At 36.9% G+C, this 18432-nt stretch overlaps 1 protein-coding gene across 2 annotated transcripts in view; it reads right to left on the reverse strand.

Moving 5' to 3' along the window:
• Positions 1-18432, reverse strand: part of TMEM135 (transmembrane protein 135) — a 242613-nt gene that overhangs the window by 199589 nt on the left and 24592 nt on the right. For both annotated transcript variants that reach the window (XM_065882158.1, XM_065882159.1), the window contains exon 2: positions 7069-7196. In XM_065882158.1, coding sequence (XP_065738230.1) covers positions 7069-7196 — 128 coding nt within the window. The remainder of the gene's footprint in view (positions 1-7068; positions 7197-18432) is intronic.

Here is an 18432-nt window from a genome sequence, read left to right on the forward strand (position 1 = left end):
TCCAAAACTTAACCAAAAGCTTCATAGAACATAAATATGCTGCTAGACCAATTTATTATTATTGCAATATTTAAAACCTAATTATCATATAACTCTATTTTTAGAGTTTTAACAAGTATTAGAAACTTTCCAGAGACTACGTGGTAAAGAGTTTCTTACACAGATTATTCAGGTCAATTTAAAGGCATGACTTATTCAAGAGTATACACTTTATAAATTACTAAAAGTTTATAAATATTAATGTTCTTAAGGCAAAAATCTATAGAAGACATTTGGAAATTATATTTCTTTTTTTTTTAAAGGATAAAATTATTATTCAATTTATTATTCCCTATATACAAAAAACTAGTTTGGTAAAACATTAAAAGCTTTCACTTTTAGACTGAGAATGATTCATAGCTCCCCATAATTCCCACTTCTAGTTAACACTGTACTGGAGATCTTAGCAAGTACAATAATGCAAGAAAAATAAATACAAGGTATAAGAATTCAGAAAGGAAGAAATATTGTTCTTATTATGAGCAATTTTTTTTCATTATTAGTAATCAGTTTAATACACATCGGTGAATACATGTCAATCCCAATCTCCCAATTCATCACACAACCACCCCCACTACCCCTGACGCTTTCCCCCTTTGCTGTCCATAAACTGTTCTCTACATCTGTGTCTCAATTTCTGCCCTGCAAACCAGTTCATCTGTACCATTTTTCTAGGTTCCACACATATGCGTTTAATATACGATATTTGTTTTTCTCTTTCTGACTTACTTCACTCTGTATGACAGTCTCTAGATCCATCCATGTCTCAACAAATGACCCAATTTCGTTCCTTTTTATGGCTGAGTAATATTCCATTGTATATATATGTACCACATTTCCTTATCCATTCGTCTATCGATGGGCATTCAGGTTGCTTCCATGACCTGGCTATTGTAAATAGTGCTGCAATGAACATTGGGGTGCATGTGTCTTTTGGAATTATGGTTTGCTCTGAGTATATGCCCAGTAGTGGGATTGCTGGGTCATATGGTAATTCTATTTTTAGTTTTTTAAGGAACCTCCATACTGTTCTCCATGGTGGCTGTATCAATTTACATTCCCACCAACAGTGCAAGAGGGCTCCCTTTTCTCCACACCCTCTCCAGCATTGGTTGTTTGTAGATTTTCTGATGATGCCCATTCAAACTGGGGTGAGGTGATACCTCATTGTAGTTTTGATTTGCATTTCTCCAATAATTAGTGATGTTGAGCAGCTTTTCATGTGCTTCTTGGCCATCTGTATGTCTATTTTGGAGAAATGTCTACTTAGATCTTCTGCCTATTTTTGGATTGGGTTGATTTTTTTTAATATTGAGCTGCATGAGCTGTTTATATGTTTTGGAGATTAATCCTTTCTCCATTGATTCGTTTGCAAGTATTTTCTCCCATTCTGAGGGTTGTCTTTTTGTCTTGTTTATGGTTTTCTTTGCTGGGCAACAGCTTTGAAGTTTCATTAGGTCCCATTTGTTTATTTTTGTTTTTATTTCCATGACTCTAGGAGGCTGATCAAAAAAGATCTTGCTGTGATTTACATCAAAGAGTGTTCTTCCTATGTTTTCCTCTAAGACTTTTACAGTGTCTGGTCTTACATTTAGGTCTCGAATCCATTTTGAGTTTATTTTGGTGTATGGTGTTAGGAAGTACTCTAATTTCATTCTTTTACATGTAGCTGTCCAGTTTTCCCAACACCACTTTTTGAGAGACTGTCTTTTCTCCATTGTATATCCTTGCCTCCTTTGTCATAGATTAGTTGACCATAGGTGCATGTGTTTATCTCTGGGCTTTCTATCTTGTTCCATTGATCTACATTTCTGTTTTTCTGCCAGTACCATATTGTCTTGATTACTGTAGCTTTGTAGTATAGTCTGAAGTCAGGGAGTCTGATTCCTCCAGCTCCATTTTTTTCCCTCAAGACTGCTTTGGCTATTCAGGGTCTTTGATGTCTCCATACAAAATTTTTTTTTCCCCATACAAATTTTAAGACTTTTTGTTCTAATTCTGCAAAAAAAAATGCCATTGGTAATTTGATACAGATTGCACTGAATCTGTAGATTGCTTTGGGTAGTATAGTCATTTTCACGGTATTGATTCTTCCAATCCAAGAACATGGTATATCTTTCCATCTGTTGGTATCATCTTTAATTTCTTTCATCAGTGTCTTATAGTTTTCTGCAAACAAGCCTTTGTCTATCTTGTCTCCCTAGGTAGGTTTCTTCCTAGGTATTTTACTCTTTTTGTTGCAATGGTAAATGGGAGTGTTCCCTTAATTTCTCTTTCAGATTTTTCATCATTAGTGTATAGGAATGCAAGAGATTTATGTGCATTAATTTTGTATCCCGCAATTTTACCAAATTCATTGATTAGCTCTCATAGTTTTCTGGTGGCATCTTTAGGATTCTCTGTGTATAGTATCATGTCATCTGCAAGCGGTGACAGTTTTACTTCTTCTTTTCCAATTTTTATTCCTTGTATTTCTTTTTCTTCTCTGATTGCCGTGGCTAGGACTTCCAAAACTATGTTGAATAATAGTGGTGAGAGTGGACACCCTTGTCTTGTTCCTGATCTTAGAGGAAATCCTTTCAGTTTTTCACCATTGAGAATGGTGCTTGCTGTGGGTTTGTCACATATGGCCTTTATTATGTTGAGGTACGTTCCCTCTATGCCCACTTTCTGGAGAGTTTTTATCATAAATGGGTATTGAATTTTGTCAAAAGCTTTTTCTGCATCTATTGAGATGATCATATGGTTTTTATTCTTCAATTTGTTAATATGCTGTGTCACATTGATTGATTTGCGTATATTGAAGAATCCTTGCATCCCTGGGATAAATCCCACTTGATCACGGTGTATGATCCTTTTAATGTGTTGTTGGATTCTGTTTGCTAGTATTTTGTTGAGGATATTTGCATCTATATTCATCAGTGATATTGGGCTGTAATTTTCTTTTTGGTAATATATTTGTCTGGTTTTGGTATCAGGGTGATGGTGACCTCATAGAATGAGTTTGGGAGTGTTCCTTCCTCTGCAATTTTTTGGAAGAGTCTGAAAAGGATGGGTGTTAGCTCTTCTCTAAATGTCTGATAGAATTCAACTGTGAAGCAATCTGGTCCTGGACTTTTGTTTTGTGAAAGATTTTTAATCACAGTTTCAATTTCAGTGCTTGTGATTGGTCTATTCATATTTTCTATTTCTTCCTGATTCCGTCTTGGCAGGTTGTGCCTTTCTAAGAATTTGTCCATTTCTTCCAGGTTGTCCATTATATCAACATACAGTTGCTTGTAGTAGTGTCTTAGGATGCTTTGTATTTCTGCAGTGTCTGTTGTAACTTCTCCTTTTCCATTTCCAATTTTATTGATTTGAGTCCTCTCCCTCTTTTTCTTGATGAGTCTGGCTAATGGTTTATTAATTTTGTTTATCTTCTTAAAGAACCAGCTTTTAGTTTTATTGATCTTTGCTATTGTTTTCTTTGTTTCTATTTCATTTATTTCTGCTCTGATCTTTATGATTTCTTTCCTTCTGCTAACGTTGCGTTTTGTTTGTTCTTCTTTCTCTAGTTCCTTTAGGTGTAAGGTTAGATTCTTTATTTGAGATTTTTCTTGTTTCTTCAGGTAGGCTTGTATAGCTATAAACTTCCCTCTTAGAACTGCTTTTGTTGCATCTCATAGGTTTTGGATCATCCTGTTTTCATTGTCATTTGTCTCTAGGTATTTTCTGACTTCCTCCTTGATTTCTTCAGTGATCTCTTGGTTATTTAGTAACGTATTGTTTAGCCTCCACATGTTTGTGTTTTTGCATTTTTTTCCTTGTAATTCATTTCTAATCTCATAGTGTTGTGGTCAGAAAAGATGCTTGCTATGATTTCAATTTTCATAAATTTACTGAGGCTGGATTTGTGACCCAAGATGTGATCTATCCTGGAGAATGTTCCGTGTGCACTTGAGAAGAAAGTGTAATCTGCTGTTTCTGGATGGAATGTCCTATAAATATCAATTAAACCTTTCTGGTCTATTGTGCCATTTAAAGCTTCTCTTTCCTTATTTATTTTCATTGTGGATGATCTGTTCATTGGTGTAAGTGAGGTGTTAAAGTCCTCCACTATTATTGTGTTACTGTCGATTTCCTCTTTTAGAGCTGTTAGTAGTTGCCTTATGTATTGAGGTGTTCTTATGTTGGGTGCATATTTATTTATAATTGTTGTATCTTCTTCTTGGATTGATCCCTTGACCATTATGTAGTGTCCTTCCTTGTCTCTTGTAACATTCTTTATTTTAAAGTTTATTTTATCTGATATGAGTATTGCTATTCTAGCTTTCTTTTGATTTCCATTTGCATGGAATATCCTTTTCCATCCCCTCACTTTCAGTCTGTATGTGTCCCTAGGTCTGATGTGGGTCTCTTGTAGACAGCATATATCTGGGTCTTCATTTTGTATCTATTCAGTGAGCCTGTGTATTTTGGTTAGAGCATTTAATCCATTCATGTTTAAGGTAATTATCGGTATGTATTTTCCTATGACCATTTTCTTAATTGTTTTGCGTTTGTTTTTGTAGGTCCTTTTCTTCTCTTGTGTTTCCCACTTAGAGAAGTTCCTTTAGCATTTGTTGTAGAGCTGTTTTGGTGGTGCTGAGTTCTCTTAGCTATTGCTTTTCTGTAAAGCTTTTGATTTCTCCATCAAATCTGAATGAGATCCCTGCTGGGTAGAGTAATATTCGTTGTAGGTTCTTCCCTTTCATCACTTAATCATGCCACTCCCTTCTGGCTTGTAGAGTTTCTGCTAAGAAAATAGCTGTTAACCTTATCGGAGTTCCCTTGTATGTTATTTGTGATTTTTCCCTTGCTACTTTCAATAATTTTTCTTTGTCTTTAATTTTTGTCAGTTTGATTACTATGTGTCTCGGCATGTATTGGACTCTCTGCACTTCGTGGACTTGGGTGGCTATTTCCTTTCCCATGTTATGGAAGTTTTCGATTATAATCTCTTCAAATATTTTCTCTGGTCCTTTCTCTCTCTCTTCTCCTTCTGGGACCCCTATAATGCGAATGTTGTTGCATTTAATGTTGTCCCAGAGGTCTCTTAGGCTGTCTTCATTTCTTTTCATTCTTTTTTCTTTATTCTGTTCCACAGCAGTGAATTCCACCTTTCTGTCTTCCAGGTCACTTATCCATTCTTCTGCCTCAGTTATTCTGCTATTGATTCCTTCTAGTGTAGTTTTCATTTCAGTTATTGTATTGTTCATCTCTGTTTGTTTGTTCTTTAATTCTTCTAGGTCTTTGTTAATCATTTCTTGCATCTTCTCGATCTTTTCCTCCATTCTTTTTCCGAGGTCCTGGATCATCTTCACTATCATTATTCTGAATTCTTTTTCTGGAAGGTTGCCTATCTCCACTCCATTTAGTTGTTTTTCTGGGGTTTTATCTTGTTTCTTCATCTGGTTCATAGTCCTCTGCCTTTTCATTTTGTCTATCTTTCTGTGAATGTGGTTTTTCTTCCACAGGCTGCAGGATTGTAGTTCTTCTTGCTTCTGCTGTCTGCCCTCTGGTGGATGAGGCTATTTAAGAGGCTTGTGCAAGTTTCCTGATGGGAGGGACGGGTGGTGGGTAGAGCCGACCTTTGCTCTGGTGGGCAGAGCTCAGTAAAACTTTAATCCATTTGACTGCTGATGGGTGGGGCTGGGTACCCTCCATGTTGGTTGTTTGGCCTGAGGCAACCGAACACTGGAGCCTACCTGGGCTCTTTGGTGGGGCTAATGGCAGACTCTGGGAGGGCTCACACCAAGGAGTACTTCCCAGAACTTCCGCTTCAAGTGTCCTTGTCCCCACAGTGAGACACAGCCACTGCCTGCCTCTGCCAGAGACCCTCCAACACTAGCAGGTAGGTCTGATTCAGTCTCCTATGGGGTCACTGCTCCTTCCCCTGGGTCCCAATGAGCACACTACTTTGTGTGTGCCCTCCAAGAGTGGAGTCTGTTTCCCCCAGTCCTGTCAAAGTCCTGCAATCAAATCCCACTAGCCTTCAAAGTTTGATTCTCTAGGAATTCCTCCTCCTGTTGCCAGACTCCGAGGTTGGGAAGGCTGACATGGGGCTCAGAACCTTCACGCCAGTGGGTGGACTTCTGTGGTATAAGCGTTCTCCAGTCTGTGAGTAACCCACCCAGCAGTTATGGGATTTGATTTTACTGTGACTGCGCCCCTCCTACCATCTCATTGTGGCTTCTCCTTTGTCTTTGGATGTGGGGTATCTTTTTTGGTGAGTTCCAGTGTCTTCCTGTCAATGATTGTCCTGCAGCTAGTTGTGATTCTGGTGTTCTCACAAGCAGAAATTATATTTCTAATTGCAGTTAAAATATACCTGCAGAATTATTTTGGGTAATACTAACTGGGTAACATTAATAGTAATATAATGTGAAGTTAGTGTTTTAACTTAACAAATTAAATAAACTAGTTTGGGTTTCAACAATGTGTGGAGGAGAAGATAAAAAGTAAATATCTAATAAACATGCTAAGTATATCATAACACTAAAAACTGAATTCTAACTGCATGTATATTGTATGAAGCATGTGACACAGATAATGCACTGCATCAGGACCAAAAGTTTCATCAGTAGGATATGCCAGAAATTTTACAGATAAACACGAGCATTTTATAGTCCTTTTGAAGTCCATTCACTGCATACAGACCTAAGCAATATCATGGACATTTGCTTTGAATTCCTAATCTATGAAACTGAAAAGTTAAGAAATTCTCATTAACAAGTCAGTAAATATAGTGGGCCTCAGAAAATGTATGATACATTAAAGCACTTTTGCTATATAATCACAGCAATAATTTGAAGTTTATATTACATTTTTAGGCCAAGAGGCCCACAACTCCTGGTTTTACAAGCATTCTTTGAAATAAATAAATGTCATTTCACAGAGAGAAAAAAATGCACAAGCAGTGACCTGCACAACATTTATATAAACATCTGTTTGTTTCAGTTTCAACAAAGGAATTTGTATTAACCACCAGTTGTGATTATGTGTACCAACCTTAAAATGCAAAAGAAAGCCATAAACAAGGCCCCATTAGCAGTCAGAAATGAAGCAGATTGTAGGATCTCAGGGAGCAGTTTGTGTAAATAATAATCTAATTTTCGTTTCCGGAGAATTGCTGCAATCTGGAAAAAAAGAATTAAAAAAGGCTCTTTTGTTTAATATAACCAACTTTTCCCACTTAAGTTAGTTCTTATGTGGAAGATATTGAAATAACAGCATGTATTTAAAAATTAAAGTAAAAACTCTAGTATTTTACTGACTCCTCTATGAAAATTCAATTTCTGGGACAGAAGACACGTTAATTTATTGAAAGTGTAATGGGTAAAATAAACACCTAGAAACTACAATGTGGATCATATGATAAATAACCTCCAAACATTGAGATAAATATTTATAATGCCTTAAAAAGTTTTAAACTGGGGCTTCCCTGGTGGCACAGTGGTTAAGAACCTGCCTGCCAATGAAGGGTACACGGGTTTGAGCCCTGGTCCGGGAAGATCCCACATGCCGCGGAGCAACTAAGCCCGTGCACCACAACTACTGAGCCTGCACTCTAGAGCCCGTGAGCCACAACTACTGAGCCCATGTGCCACAACTACTGAAGCCCATGTGCCACAACTACTGAGGCCCACGTGCCTGGAGCCCATGCTCCGCAACAAGAGAAGCCACCACAGTGCGAAGCCCGCACATGGCAAGGAAGAGTAGCCCCCACTCGCAGCAACTAGAGAAAGCCCACGCGCAGCAACAAAGACGCAACGCAGCCAAAAGTAAATAAATAAAAAAATTTTTTTAAGTTTTATACTGAAAAATAAAATATATGTTTAAATGGAAAAACTAAAGTCCAATCAAATCGAAATTGAATGCTAAAACAAAACTACATTACAGATACTATCAGCCTGGATATTAGAAAATTTCAATGACAAAAAACAGAGAAATTCATTCATTCAGTTTCACTGAGAAGGGGATATGAGCTAGATTAGGAAGAACAGTATAATTCTCACAGGTGACCAGGAAGAAATGCTTTTCTATCATGATGAAACAATATATCAAAGGAACAAAAGTTAAGGGGGCAGAATTAGGGAATGAGGGAGGGAATGTAAGAAATGGCAAGACTGACTTGAGAAAAGGAAGACCAGAGAACTCTGCATTCACTTTTCACCATTCTAGACATAACAGCTTCCCTATGGTCAGGGATCAACAAATCTAATGGCCTCTTCTCAGTTCTTTTCTTACTCTACCACTTAGAAGCCTCTGATAATTTCCTACTTCATTCAATTAAACAAGCTGTTATTAAGAACTATGCCATACACAGGAAAAACAACAATGAATAAGATCTAATCCTTGCCTTCAAGGAACATAAAAACTTGATAGGGAAATAGATATATAAACAATAAACTACAATAAGGCAGTGTGGTAAATGCTATACTAGAAGAAGGAGAAACTGCTGCAGAAATACATATTAGGGAATAACCAAAAAGGAGATGGGTCTGGACAGGTAATAATGCCCAGAAGATGGATCTTGACAAATAGGTAAAACTTTGACAAAAGAGAAGTTTCTATGGTTTCTGTGACTTCATTGTTTTCATTCTCCTATGATATCGTTAAGTGCTATTCCTTTGTTAGCATTTCTTCCTCAGATCTCTACTCATTCTATATACAATCTCTCCCACAGCATCATCTATCATGTCAAAGTAGGAATTCCAATATAACCCCTTCTATTTTTTTTTTTCATATTTGGCTGCATTGGGTCTTCGTTGTTGCACACAGGCTTTCACTAGGTGCAGCGAGCAGGGGCTACTCTTTGTGTGGTACACAGGCTTCTCATTGCTGTGACTTCTCGCGGAGCACAGGCTCTACGTGCACAGCCTTCAGTAGTTGCAGCACGTGGGCTCAGCAGTTGTGGCACGTGGGCCCTAGAGTACACAGGCTTCAGTAGTTGTGGGTTCAGTAGTTGTTGCTCATGGGCTCTAGAGCACAGGCTCAGTAGCTGTGGCACACAGGCTTAGCTGCTCCAGGCATGTGGCATCTTCCCAGGCCAGGGATCAAACCCATGTCCCCTGGATTGGCAGGCAGATTCTTAACCACTGCACCACCAGGGAAGTCCCTCCCCTAAATTCTTAATGCATACTTCAAATGTCTATTGGACATGTCAATAAAGACATAGCACAGACATCAAAAAAAAAGAATGTCCAAAGTAGAACTTATTATACTTCCCCAAAATGCTTTTATTTCTGATTTTCTAACCTCAAGTAATAATACCACATCCACCCAATTACTTAGATACAAAATGGTGTCATTTTCAATTACTCCCTGGATCCTCAATCATCTCCTCAGTTCTAATGGTCTCCTAGTATCTTCAGGTTTTAGAATGTAATGTCTCTTTCATTTTAGACTCAACAATGGGCAGAATATGGTACTCTGTTATATATTCAAGTAGTTACAGAAAAAAAATCTCCTCTGTTCCTGGAAAGGAAAAAAAAACTGTCCCTATTTGCAGATAACCTGATTGTCTACACAGAAATTCCCAAGCAAGTTACATACAGACACACACACACCTCCTAGAACTCATAATGCAGTTTAGCAAAGGCAAAGCATATAAGATAAACATACAAAAGTTATTTGTATTTCTATATAAAAAAAATGAATACATGGACACCAAAATTAAAAATACAATAGAATTTATAACTCCTCAAAAAACGAAATACTTAGGGAAAAATCTACAACACTTGCATATGACTTGTATACTGAAAGACACACAATGCTGATGGAAGAAATCAAAGAACAGATTAATAAATGTTCATAGATAGGAAGACTCAATATGGTAAAGATGTCAATTTTCCCCCAAAGCAAAATACAGGTTTAACACAATTTCTATTACGATTCCAGAAAAGGTTTTGTAGATGTAGACAAGATTATACTGAAATTTATATAGAAAAGCAAAGGAACTATAAAAGCTAAAACAACTTTGAAAAAGTGAAAAGAATGGGAGGAATGAGTCTACCCAATTTCAAGACTTATTATATAGCTACAGCAATCAGGTTTTGTGATACTGGCAAAAGGATAGACAAATAGATTAATGAAATAGAATAGAGAACCTAGATATAGATCAACACAAATATATCCAACTGATTTTTGACAAGGTGCAATGGCAATTCCATAGAGGAAAAATAGCTATTTCAACAAATGGTGCTGGAGCAAATAGATATCCACAGGCAAAAAAAAAAAAAAATTAACCTCAGCCAAAGTCTCACAGTTTATACACACTTTATACAAAAATTAATTCAAAATGTATCAGAGACATAAATCTAAAACATAAAACTACAAAACTTTTAGGGGAAAAAGAATCAGGGAAAATCTTAGGGATCTAAGGCTAGGCAAAAGCACAATTCATAAAAGGAAAAATTATAAATTACACTTCAGAATTAAAACTTTTTCTCTGTGAAAGACCTGTTAGGAATAAAAACCCTAGCTACAGAATGGGAAAAAATACTTGTAAACTACACAGTCAGCAAATGACCAGTATCTAGAATGAAGGAAATCTCAAAACTCAACAGTAAAAAAATGAACAATCCAATTAGAAAATACAAATGAAATGAACAGATATTTCACCGAAGAGAATATGCAAATGGAAGATAAGCATATTAGCCATTAAGGAAAAGCAAATTAAAACCACAATGAGCTATCACCACAGAACTGTCAGAATGATTAAATTTAAAAATACTGGAAACACCAAATGCTGACAAGGATACGAAGAAACTGGATCTCTCATGCATTTGTTGGGGGAAATGTGAAATGGCAAAAGCATTCTGAAAAAGTTTGACAGTTTCTATAAAAACTAAACAAGCAACTATCATATGCCCCAGCAACTGCAGTCCCGAATGTTTATCCTAGAAAAATGAAAACGTATGTTCACCCAAAATTTGTGCACAAATGTTTATAGCAGCTTTGTTTGTAATAGTCAATAAATGGAAATAACTCCTATGTCCTTTAAGAGATGAATGGTTTAAAAAACCGAGGTGTATCCATACCATGGAATACCATTTAGCAATAAACAGGAACAAGCTAGTGATACATGATACAATACTGATGAATTTCCAGAGAATTATGCTGAATGAAAAAAGCCAATCCCAAAAGACTACATACTATACTATTCCATTTACATAACACATAAAATGACAAATTTATAGAAATAAAGAATAAATGAATGGTGACCAGGGGTTAAGAGGAGGTGGGTAGGTGGGAGGGGTGGTATTGCTATAAAAGGGCACAAGGGATCCTTGTGTTGATGGAAATGTCCTGTATATTGACTATATCAATGGCAATTATTTTGGTTGTGATATTTTACTATCATTTAGCAGGATGATACCACTGGGAGAAACCAGATAAAGAGCACAGGGAATCTATTATTTCTTACAACTGCATAAGAATCTACAATTATCTCAAAATTAAAAGTTCAATTTAAAAAAAAAAGCAGTCATCAACATAGCCAATGGGCATATGAAATATGCTTACCATCACTAGTATTCAGAAAACTGCACAATAAAATATCACTCACACACACACCAGAATGTCTAAAACAAGGAGAAATGACAATGCAAAGCACTGTCAGGAATGAAGTAACTAGAACTTCACACATTGCTGGTGGGAATGTAAAACTGCATACTTACTTCAGAAAACTGTTATTATCTAATGAAACTAAATGTACACTTATCCTACGATCCAGCAGTTTCACTCCTAGGTATATATCCAAGAGAAATAACTGCTTATTTCCATCAAAAGTCATATTCATAACACTATCTGTAATTACAAATACTGCAAAACACCTAAATGTCCATTAACAGTAAGGTAGATAAATTGTACATATTTGCAATATTGGTAAATCATACTGTACAGTCTACTGTAAGAAACAGGGAAAATCTGACACAACACATGGGAAGTAACCTAAGACCTTATTAACACTGTGCTGTAACCCAGAGCTTCCAACCAGGGTTTACAAGTGGCCAAAAGACTGATCCTCTCAACAGTCTGGGTAGCCAGGCCAGGACTAGAGTAACAGAGCAAGGTGATAATCATCTCTGTTTTCCCTAGAGTGCCACACAATTATTATCATTTTCTATGTACATCACAGCATGCTATAGTGTGAAAAAAGATTAGAAGCACTGATCTAACCAAATAACATAAAAGTAACTGTACTAGCCATGTAGGAATTGTAAGGGCACATGAACACACGTATAAAATCATTACCAGACATCATCCAACAACTTCACAAACATCATATTGTATAGCAAAAAATGCTGCAGTGTTCATATGCTTTTTCCATGTCAATAAATTCCATATGAATTTTCCAAATATGCATACATTTAGCTCAACAACAAAGTATATAATAATACTATGATAAAAATATATATTTGTATTTATTTATTTATATTCATATAGCTTTTGAAGACAATATAATGACCAGGAAAAAAATGAATCAAAATACTTAAAGTGATAAGACAGACTACAAAACAATATTTTCTAATGAACATATGGAACAAACACTAGAACATTATGAACTGGTTATCTTGGTAATAGATTATTTTAATCTTCTTTTTGCTTTTGGGTATTTTCTAGACATTCTGCAACAAACATGTTACATTTATAAAACTGGTAGAAGGGGAATAAGTATGAGAAAGTGTGGATTAATTATTATAGAAAAAGATCTGAATAGAGAATAGAAATAATCAGCATGATAAAGTATAAAATAATCAGGAGATATGATTTTTACTCTTAGTTCTACAACAATTTATATGAATGCTACTCATTTCAATGCTGTTTAGATTTCATCTTCCTCATTTATTAGATAAAGAGGTTGACTTAAAAGACACAGGTGACATCAGTAGGATGGCAGAATAGCAGTTTCCAGCACTCATCCCCTTGCAGAAACATCAATTTGAACAAATACTCATGCGCAAAAATACCTTCACAAGAGCTAAGGATTCCAGGTGAGAGATTAAAGCACCCAGGTGGAGTGGAGAAATAAGAAAAGATGCATTTAAGAGGGTATGAAAAATTATCACATATTACCCACATCACCCAACCTCCAACCCCAGGCAACTCAGCATGCAGAGAGACACCCACCCAAAGAAGGAAGAAGAGTGAAGTGAGCGCCCAACTTCACCACAAACCCCAGCTCCAGGCCTGCCAAGTAAAAGCAGGCATCAGGCCAGGCCACACAGATCCAGGATTCAGAAGTACCCCCATGGACTCAGACTCCAGGCCTATCCCAGTGCCATGCCAAACCCCAAGAAACCAGGCTCCAGGCTTACCCCATGGATCCGTTTCAAGCCCCAAACTGAAGCCCCAAACACCAGGCCTGCCCAGGTACACCCAAGTATAAGGTGCACACCAGTGAACTCAGGCTTCAAGTCCACCCCCAGGGACCAGAGTAGCCCACCTGAAAACTCCAGCAGCAGACCCATCCACAGACTCCACCAAATGGCTTTCATTGGCTTTCACTGCAGAAGCCCAAGTGTAAAGACTGGAAGAGGTGCCTACTTCTTCAAGTGAACAAGCACCAAAACAAGGCCACAGAAATACGAATGTTCAGGAAAACATGATACCAACAAAGGAACAAAATAAAACACGAGTAACCAACCCTAAAGAAATGGAGATCAATGAACTGCCAGACAAAGAATTCAAAATACTTGTCTTCAAGAACTGCAGTGAGCTGTAAGAGAACACAGATAGACAACTAAAACACAATCAGGAAAACAGGGGCTTCCCTGGTGGTGCAGTGGTTGAGAGTCCACCTGTCGATGCAGGGGACGTGGGTTCGTGCCCCGGTCCGGGAAGATCCCACATGCCATGGAGCGTCTGGGCCCGTGAGCCATGGCTGCTGAGCCTGCGCGTCCGGAGCCTGTGCTCTGCAACGGGAGAGGCCACAACAGTGAGAGGCCCGCATACCACAAAAAAAAAAAAGAAAATCAGGAAAACAATACATGACCAAAATGAGAAGTTAAACAAAGAGATAGAAGGAAGGAAGGAAGGAAGGAAGGAAGGGAGGAAGGGAGGAAGGAAGGAAGGGAGGGAGGGATGCATGAATTCTGGAGCTAAAGAGCACAATGACTAGACTTGATGAAGCCAAAGAAAAAAAATCAGTGAGCTCAAGACAGGTCATTTGAAATTACCCAGGCAAAAGAACAAAAAGAAAAAATATTGAAAGAAAATGAAGAAAGCCTATGGAAATTATGGGATACCATCAAAAGAAATAACATACGCATTGAGGGAGTCCCAGAACAAGTAAAGAAAAAGGAGCAGAAAGATTATTTAAAGAAATAATGACTGAAAACTTCTTGTATCTGGAGAGGAAAATGGACATCCAGATCCATGAAGCCCAAAGAATCCCAAACAAATTAATTATAAAGAGATCTATTTCTTCTTTTTCTATTTCTTCTTTTTCTATTTCATTAATTTTGAGAGGATGAATGTTCACTAAGCCCATTGTGGTAATCATTTCACGATGTATGTAAGTCAATCCATTATGCTATACATATTAAATTTACACAGTGCTGGATGTCAATTATTATCTCAATAAAACAGAAAGAAAAAAGAGAGATCTTCACCTAGACACATTATAATCAAATTCTCAAAAATCAAAGACAAAAAGAGAATTTTGAAAGCAGTAAGAGGAAAGAAAACTTGTCACATACAAAAGAACCCTCATGGTGGGGGCGATAAATTGGGAGATTGGGATTGACATATATACACTATTGATACTATGTATAAAATATATAACTAATGAGAACCTACTTTATAGCACAGGGAACTCTACTCAGTGCTCTGTAGTGACCTAAATGGGAATGAAATCCAAAAAAGAGGGGATATATGTATACATATAGCTGATTCACTTTGCTGTACAGTAGAAACGAACACAACATTGTAAAGCAGCTATACTCCAATAAAAAATTTTTTTAAAAAGTAAAATATTAGTAAATAGAATTTAGCAACACATAAGGAGAATTATATACCATGGCCAAGTGGGCTTTATTCCAGGGATGCAAGGCTGGTTCAATTTATAAAAATCAATCAATGCAGTTCACTATATTAAAAGGCTAAAAAGAAAAATCACATGGTTATATAAATCAATATAAAAGCATCTGACCAAATTCAACACCCATTTATGACAAAAACTTTCACAAAAATAGGAACAGAAGGCAAATTCATCAAGTTGATAACTACAGCTAATTTCTACTTAATGATGAAAAGACTGAATGCTCTCTTCCTAACTCTTATCAAAATATCAGCAAGGTTCTTTGTAGATATAGAGAAGATTATTCTAAAGTTTAAATGAAAAGGAGGAACTAGAAGATCTACAACAATTTACAACAGGAAGAATAACGTAGGCAGAATCAGTCTGCCCAATTTCAAGATTTATTATATAGCTACAGTAATCAAGACCCATAATAGGAAAAACTGAAAAATCAGACTTTATCAAAATTTAAAACATCCTTTACAAAGGAAGAAAAGAAGCAGTATCCATATAAAGAGGATGAAAAGACAAGCTACAGACTGGAGAAAATATTTTCAAACCACATATGCACAAAGGGACTAGGAACTAGAATCTATAAAGAACTCTCAAAATTCAACAGTAAAAAAAAAATAATCGGGGCTTCCCAGGTGGCGCAGTGGTTAAGAATCCACCTGCCAATGCAGGGGACACGGGTTCGAGCCCTGGTAGGGGAAGGTCCCACATGCCACGGAGCAACTAAGCCCATGCGCCACAACTACTGAGCCTGCATTCTAGATCCTGCGAGCCACAATTACTGAGCCCACATGCCACAACTACTGAAGCCCGTGTGCCTAGAGCCCATGGTCCACAACAAGAGAAGCCACCACAGTGAGAAGCCTGCACACTGCAACGAAGAACAGCCCCCACTCACTGCAATTAGAGATAGCCCGTGAGCAGCAACAAAGACCCAACACAGCCAAAAATAAATATAAATAAGTAAACAAATTTATTTTTAAAAAAACAAAGGTGGGCTTCCCTGGTGGTACAGTGGTTGAGAGTCCGCCTGCCGATACAGGGGACATGGGTTTGTACCCTGGTCCGGGAAGATCCCACATGCCGCGGAGCGGCTAGGCCCGTGAGCCATGACCTCTGAGCCTGCACGTCCGGAGCCTGTGCTCCACAACGGGAGAGGCCACAACAGTGAGTGGCCCACATACCGCAAAAAAAAAAAAAAAAAAAACACAAAGGTGATACAATATATTACCAAGTGAAGGATAAAAATCATGATCATCTGAGTAGATAAAGCATTTGACAAAATTCAATACCCTTTCAAGATAAAAAGATCAATAAACCTCATCATAATAAAAGGTCATATATATGATAAGCCCACAGCTAACATCAAACTCAACAGTAAAAAAAATGAAAGCTTTTCCTTTAAGACCAGAAACAAGACAAAGGTGCCCACCCTCACCACTTTTACTCAACTTAGTATAGGAAGTCTTAACCAGAGTAACCAGTGAAGAAAAAGAAATAAAAGGTATCCATATCAGAAAGGCAGAAGTAAAATTGTCTCTGTTTGCAGAATACTCTGAAACCTCTACCAAAAAAAATTTAAACTAATAAATGAATTCAGTAAAGTTGTGGGATACAAAATCAATATACAAAAATCAGCTGCATTTCTACACAGTCACACCAAACAATCTAAAAACGATACTAAGAAAACAATCCTATTTGCAATAAAATACTTAGGAATAAATTAAACCAAGGAGGTGAAAGATCTGTACACTGAAAACTTTAAAACATTAATGAAAGAAACTGAATAAGATGTAAATAAGTGGAAAGACAGTCCATGTTCATGGATTGGAAGAATTAATACTGTTAAAATGTCCATACTACTCAATGCCATCTACAGATTCAATGCAATCCCTATCAAAATTCCAAATGCATTTTTCACAGAAATGGAAAAAAACAATCCTAAACCTCATATGGAATCACAAAAAAATGTGACTAGCCAAAGCAATCTTGAGAAAGAACAACGCTGGAGGCAACACACTATACCTGACTTCAAAATATACTACAAAGCTATTGCAATAAAAACAGCATAGTACCGGCATAAAAAGAGACATGCAGACCAAAGGAACAGAATAGAGAGCCTAGAAATAAATGCATGCATTTTATGGTCAAAGGATTTTCAACAAAGGTGCCAAGAACACACAACAGGGAAAGGACAGTCTCTTCGATAAATGGTGCTGGGAAAATTGGTTATCCAAATGCTGAAGAATGAAACTGGACCCTTATCTTACTCCATATACACAGAACAATTCAGAATCATTAAAGACTTCAATGTAAGACCTGAAACTATAAAACTACTAGAAGAAAACATAGAGAAAAGGCTTCTTGATATTGGTTTGAACAATACTTTTTTGGATACAATTCCACAAGCACAGCAACAAATGCAAAAACAGACAGATGAGATTACATCAAACTAAAAAGCTCCTGCACAGCAAAAAAAAAAAAAAAAAAAAAAAAAAAGCTATCAACAGAGTGAAGAAACAACCTACAAAATGGAAGAAAATATTTGCAAACCACTTGCAAAATTTGATGAGAAGAATATCCAAAATACAGAAGAAACTCAAACAACTCAATAACAAAAAACAATAACCATTTAAAAAATGAGTAAAGGACCTGAACACACATTTCTCAAAAGAAGACATACAAATGGCCAACAGGTACACGAAACGATGTTCAATGTCACTAATCATCAGAGAAATGCAAATCAAAACAACGAGCTATCACCACACACCTGTTATAATGGCTATGATCAAAATACAAAAGGTGGTCAGTGTTGGTGAGGGTATGGAGAAAAGGAAACCCTTGTGATACACACACACACACACACACACACACACACAATGGATTACTCAGCCTTAAAAAAGAAGGAAATACTGTCATTTGGGACAACTTGGATAAAACTGGAGGAAATAATGCTAAGTAAAATAAATGAGGCACAGAAAGACAAATACTTCATGAACTCACTTATATGTGGAATCTAAAAACCCACAGAAGCAGAGCAGAATGATGGTTGCCAGTGGCTGAGGGGGTGGGGGAAACTAAAGAAATGTTGGTCAAAGGATACAAAGGTGTAGTTATAGTTATGTAGTTATATTGGATGAATAAATCTAACAGATCTAATATACAGCACAATGACTATAGTTAGTAACACTGTACTGAATACTGAAAATATGCTAAGAAGGTAGATTTCAGGTACAACTGAAACATTCACTTTGTTGCCACATTCATTTTATTGTGGCAGTTTTATTGTGTGGCTGTTTTATTGTGAAACTGAACCTGCAGTATCTCTGAGGTAT

Source organism: Phocoena phocoena, chromosome 8, assembly GCF_963924675.1.
Source record: "Phocoena phocoena chromosome 8, mPhoPho1.1, whole genome shotgun sequence".
NCBI classification, from domain to species: domain Eukaryota; kingdom Metazoa; phylum Chordata; class Mammalia; order Artiodactyla; family Phocoenidae; genus Phocoena; species Phocoena phocoena.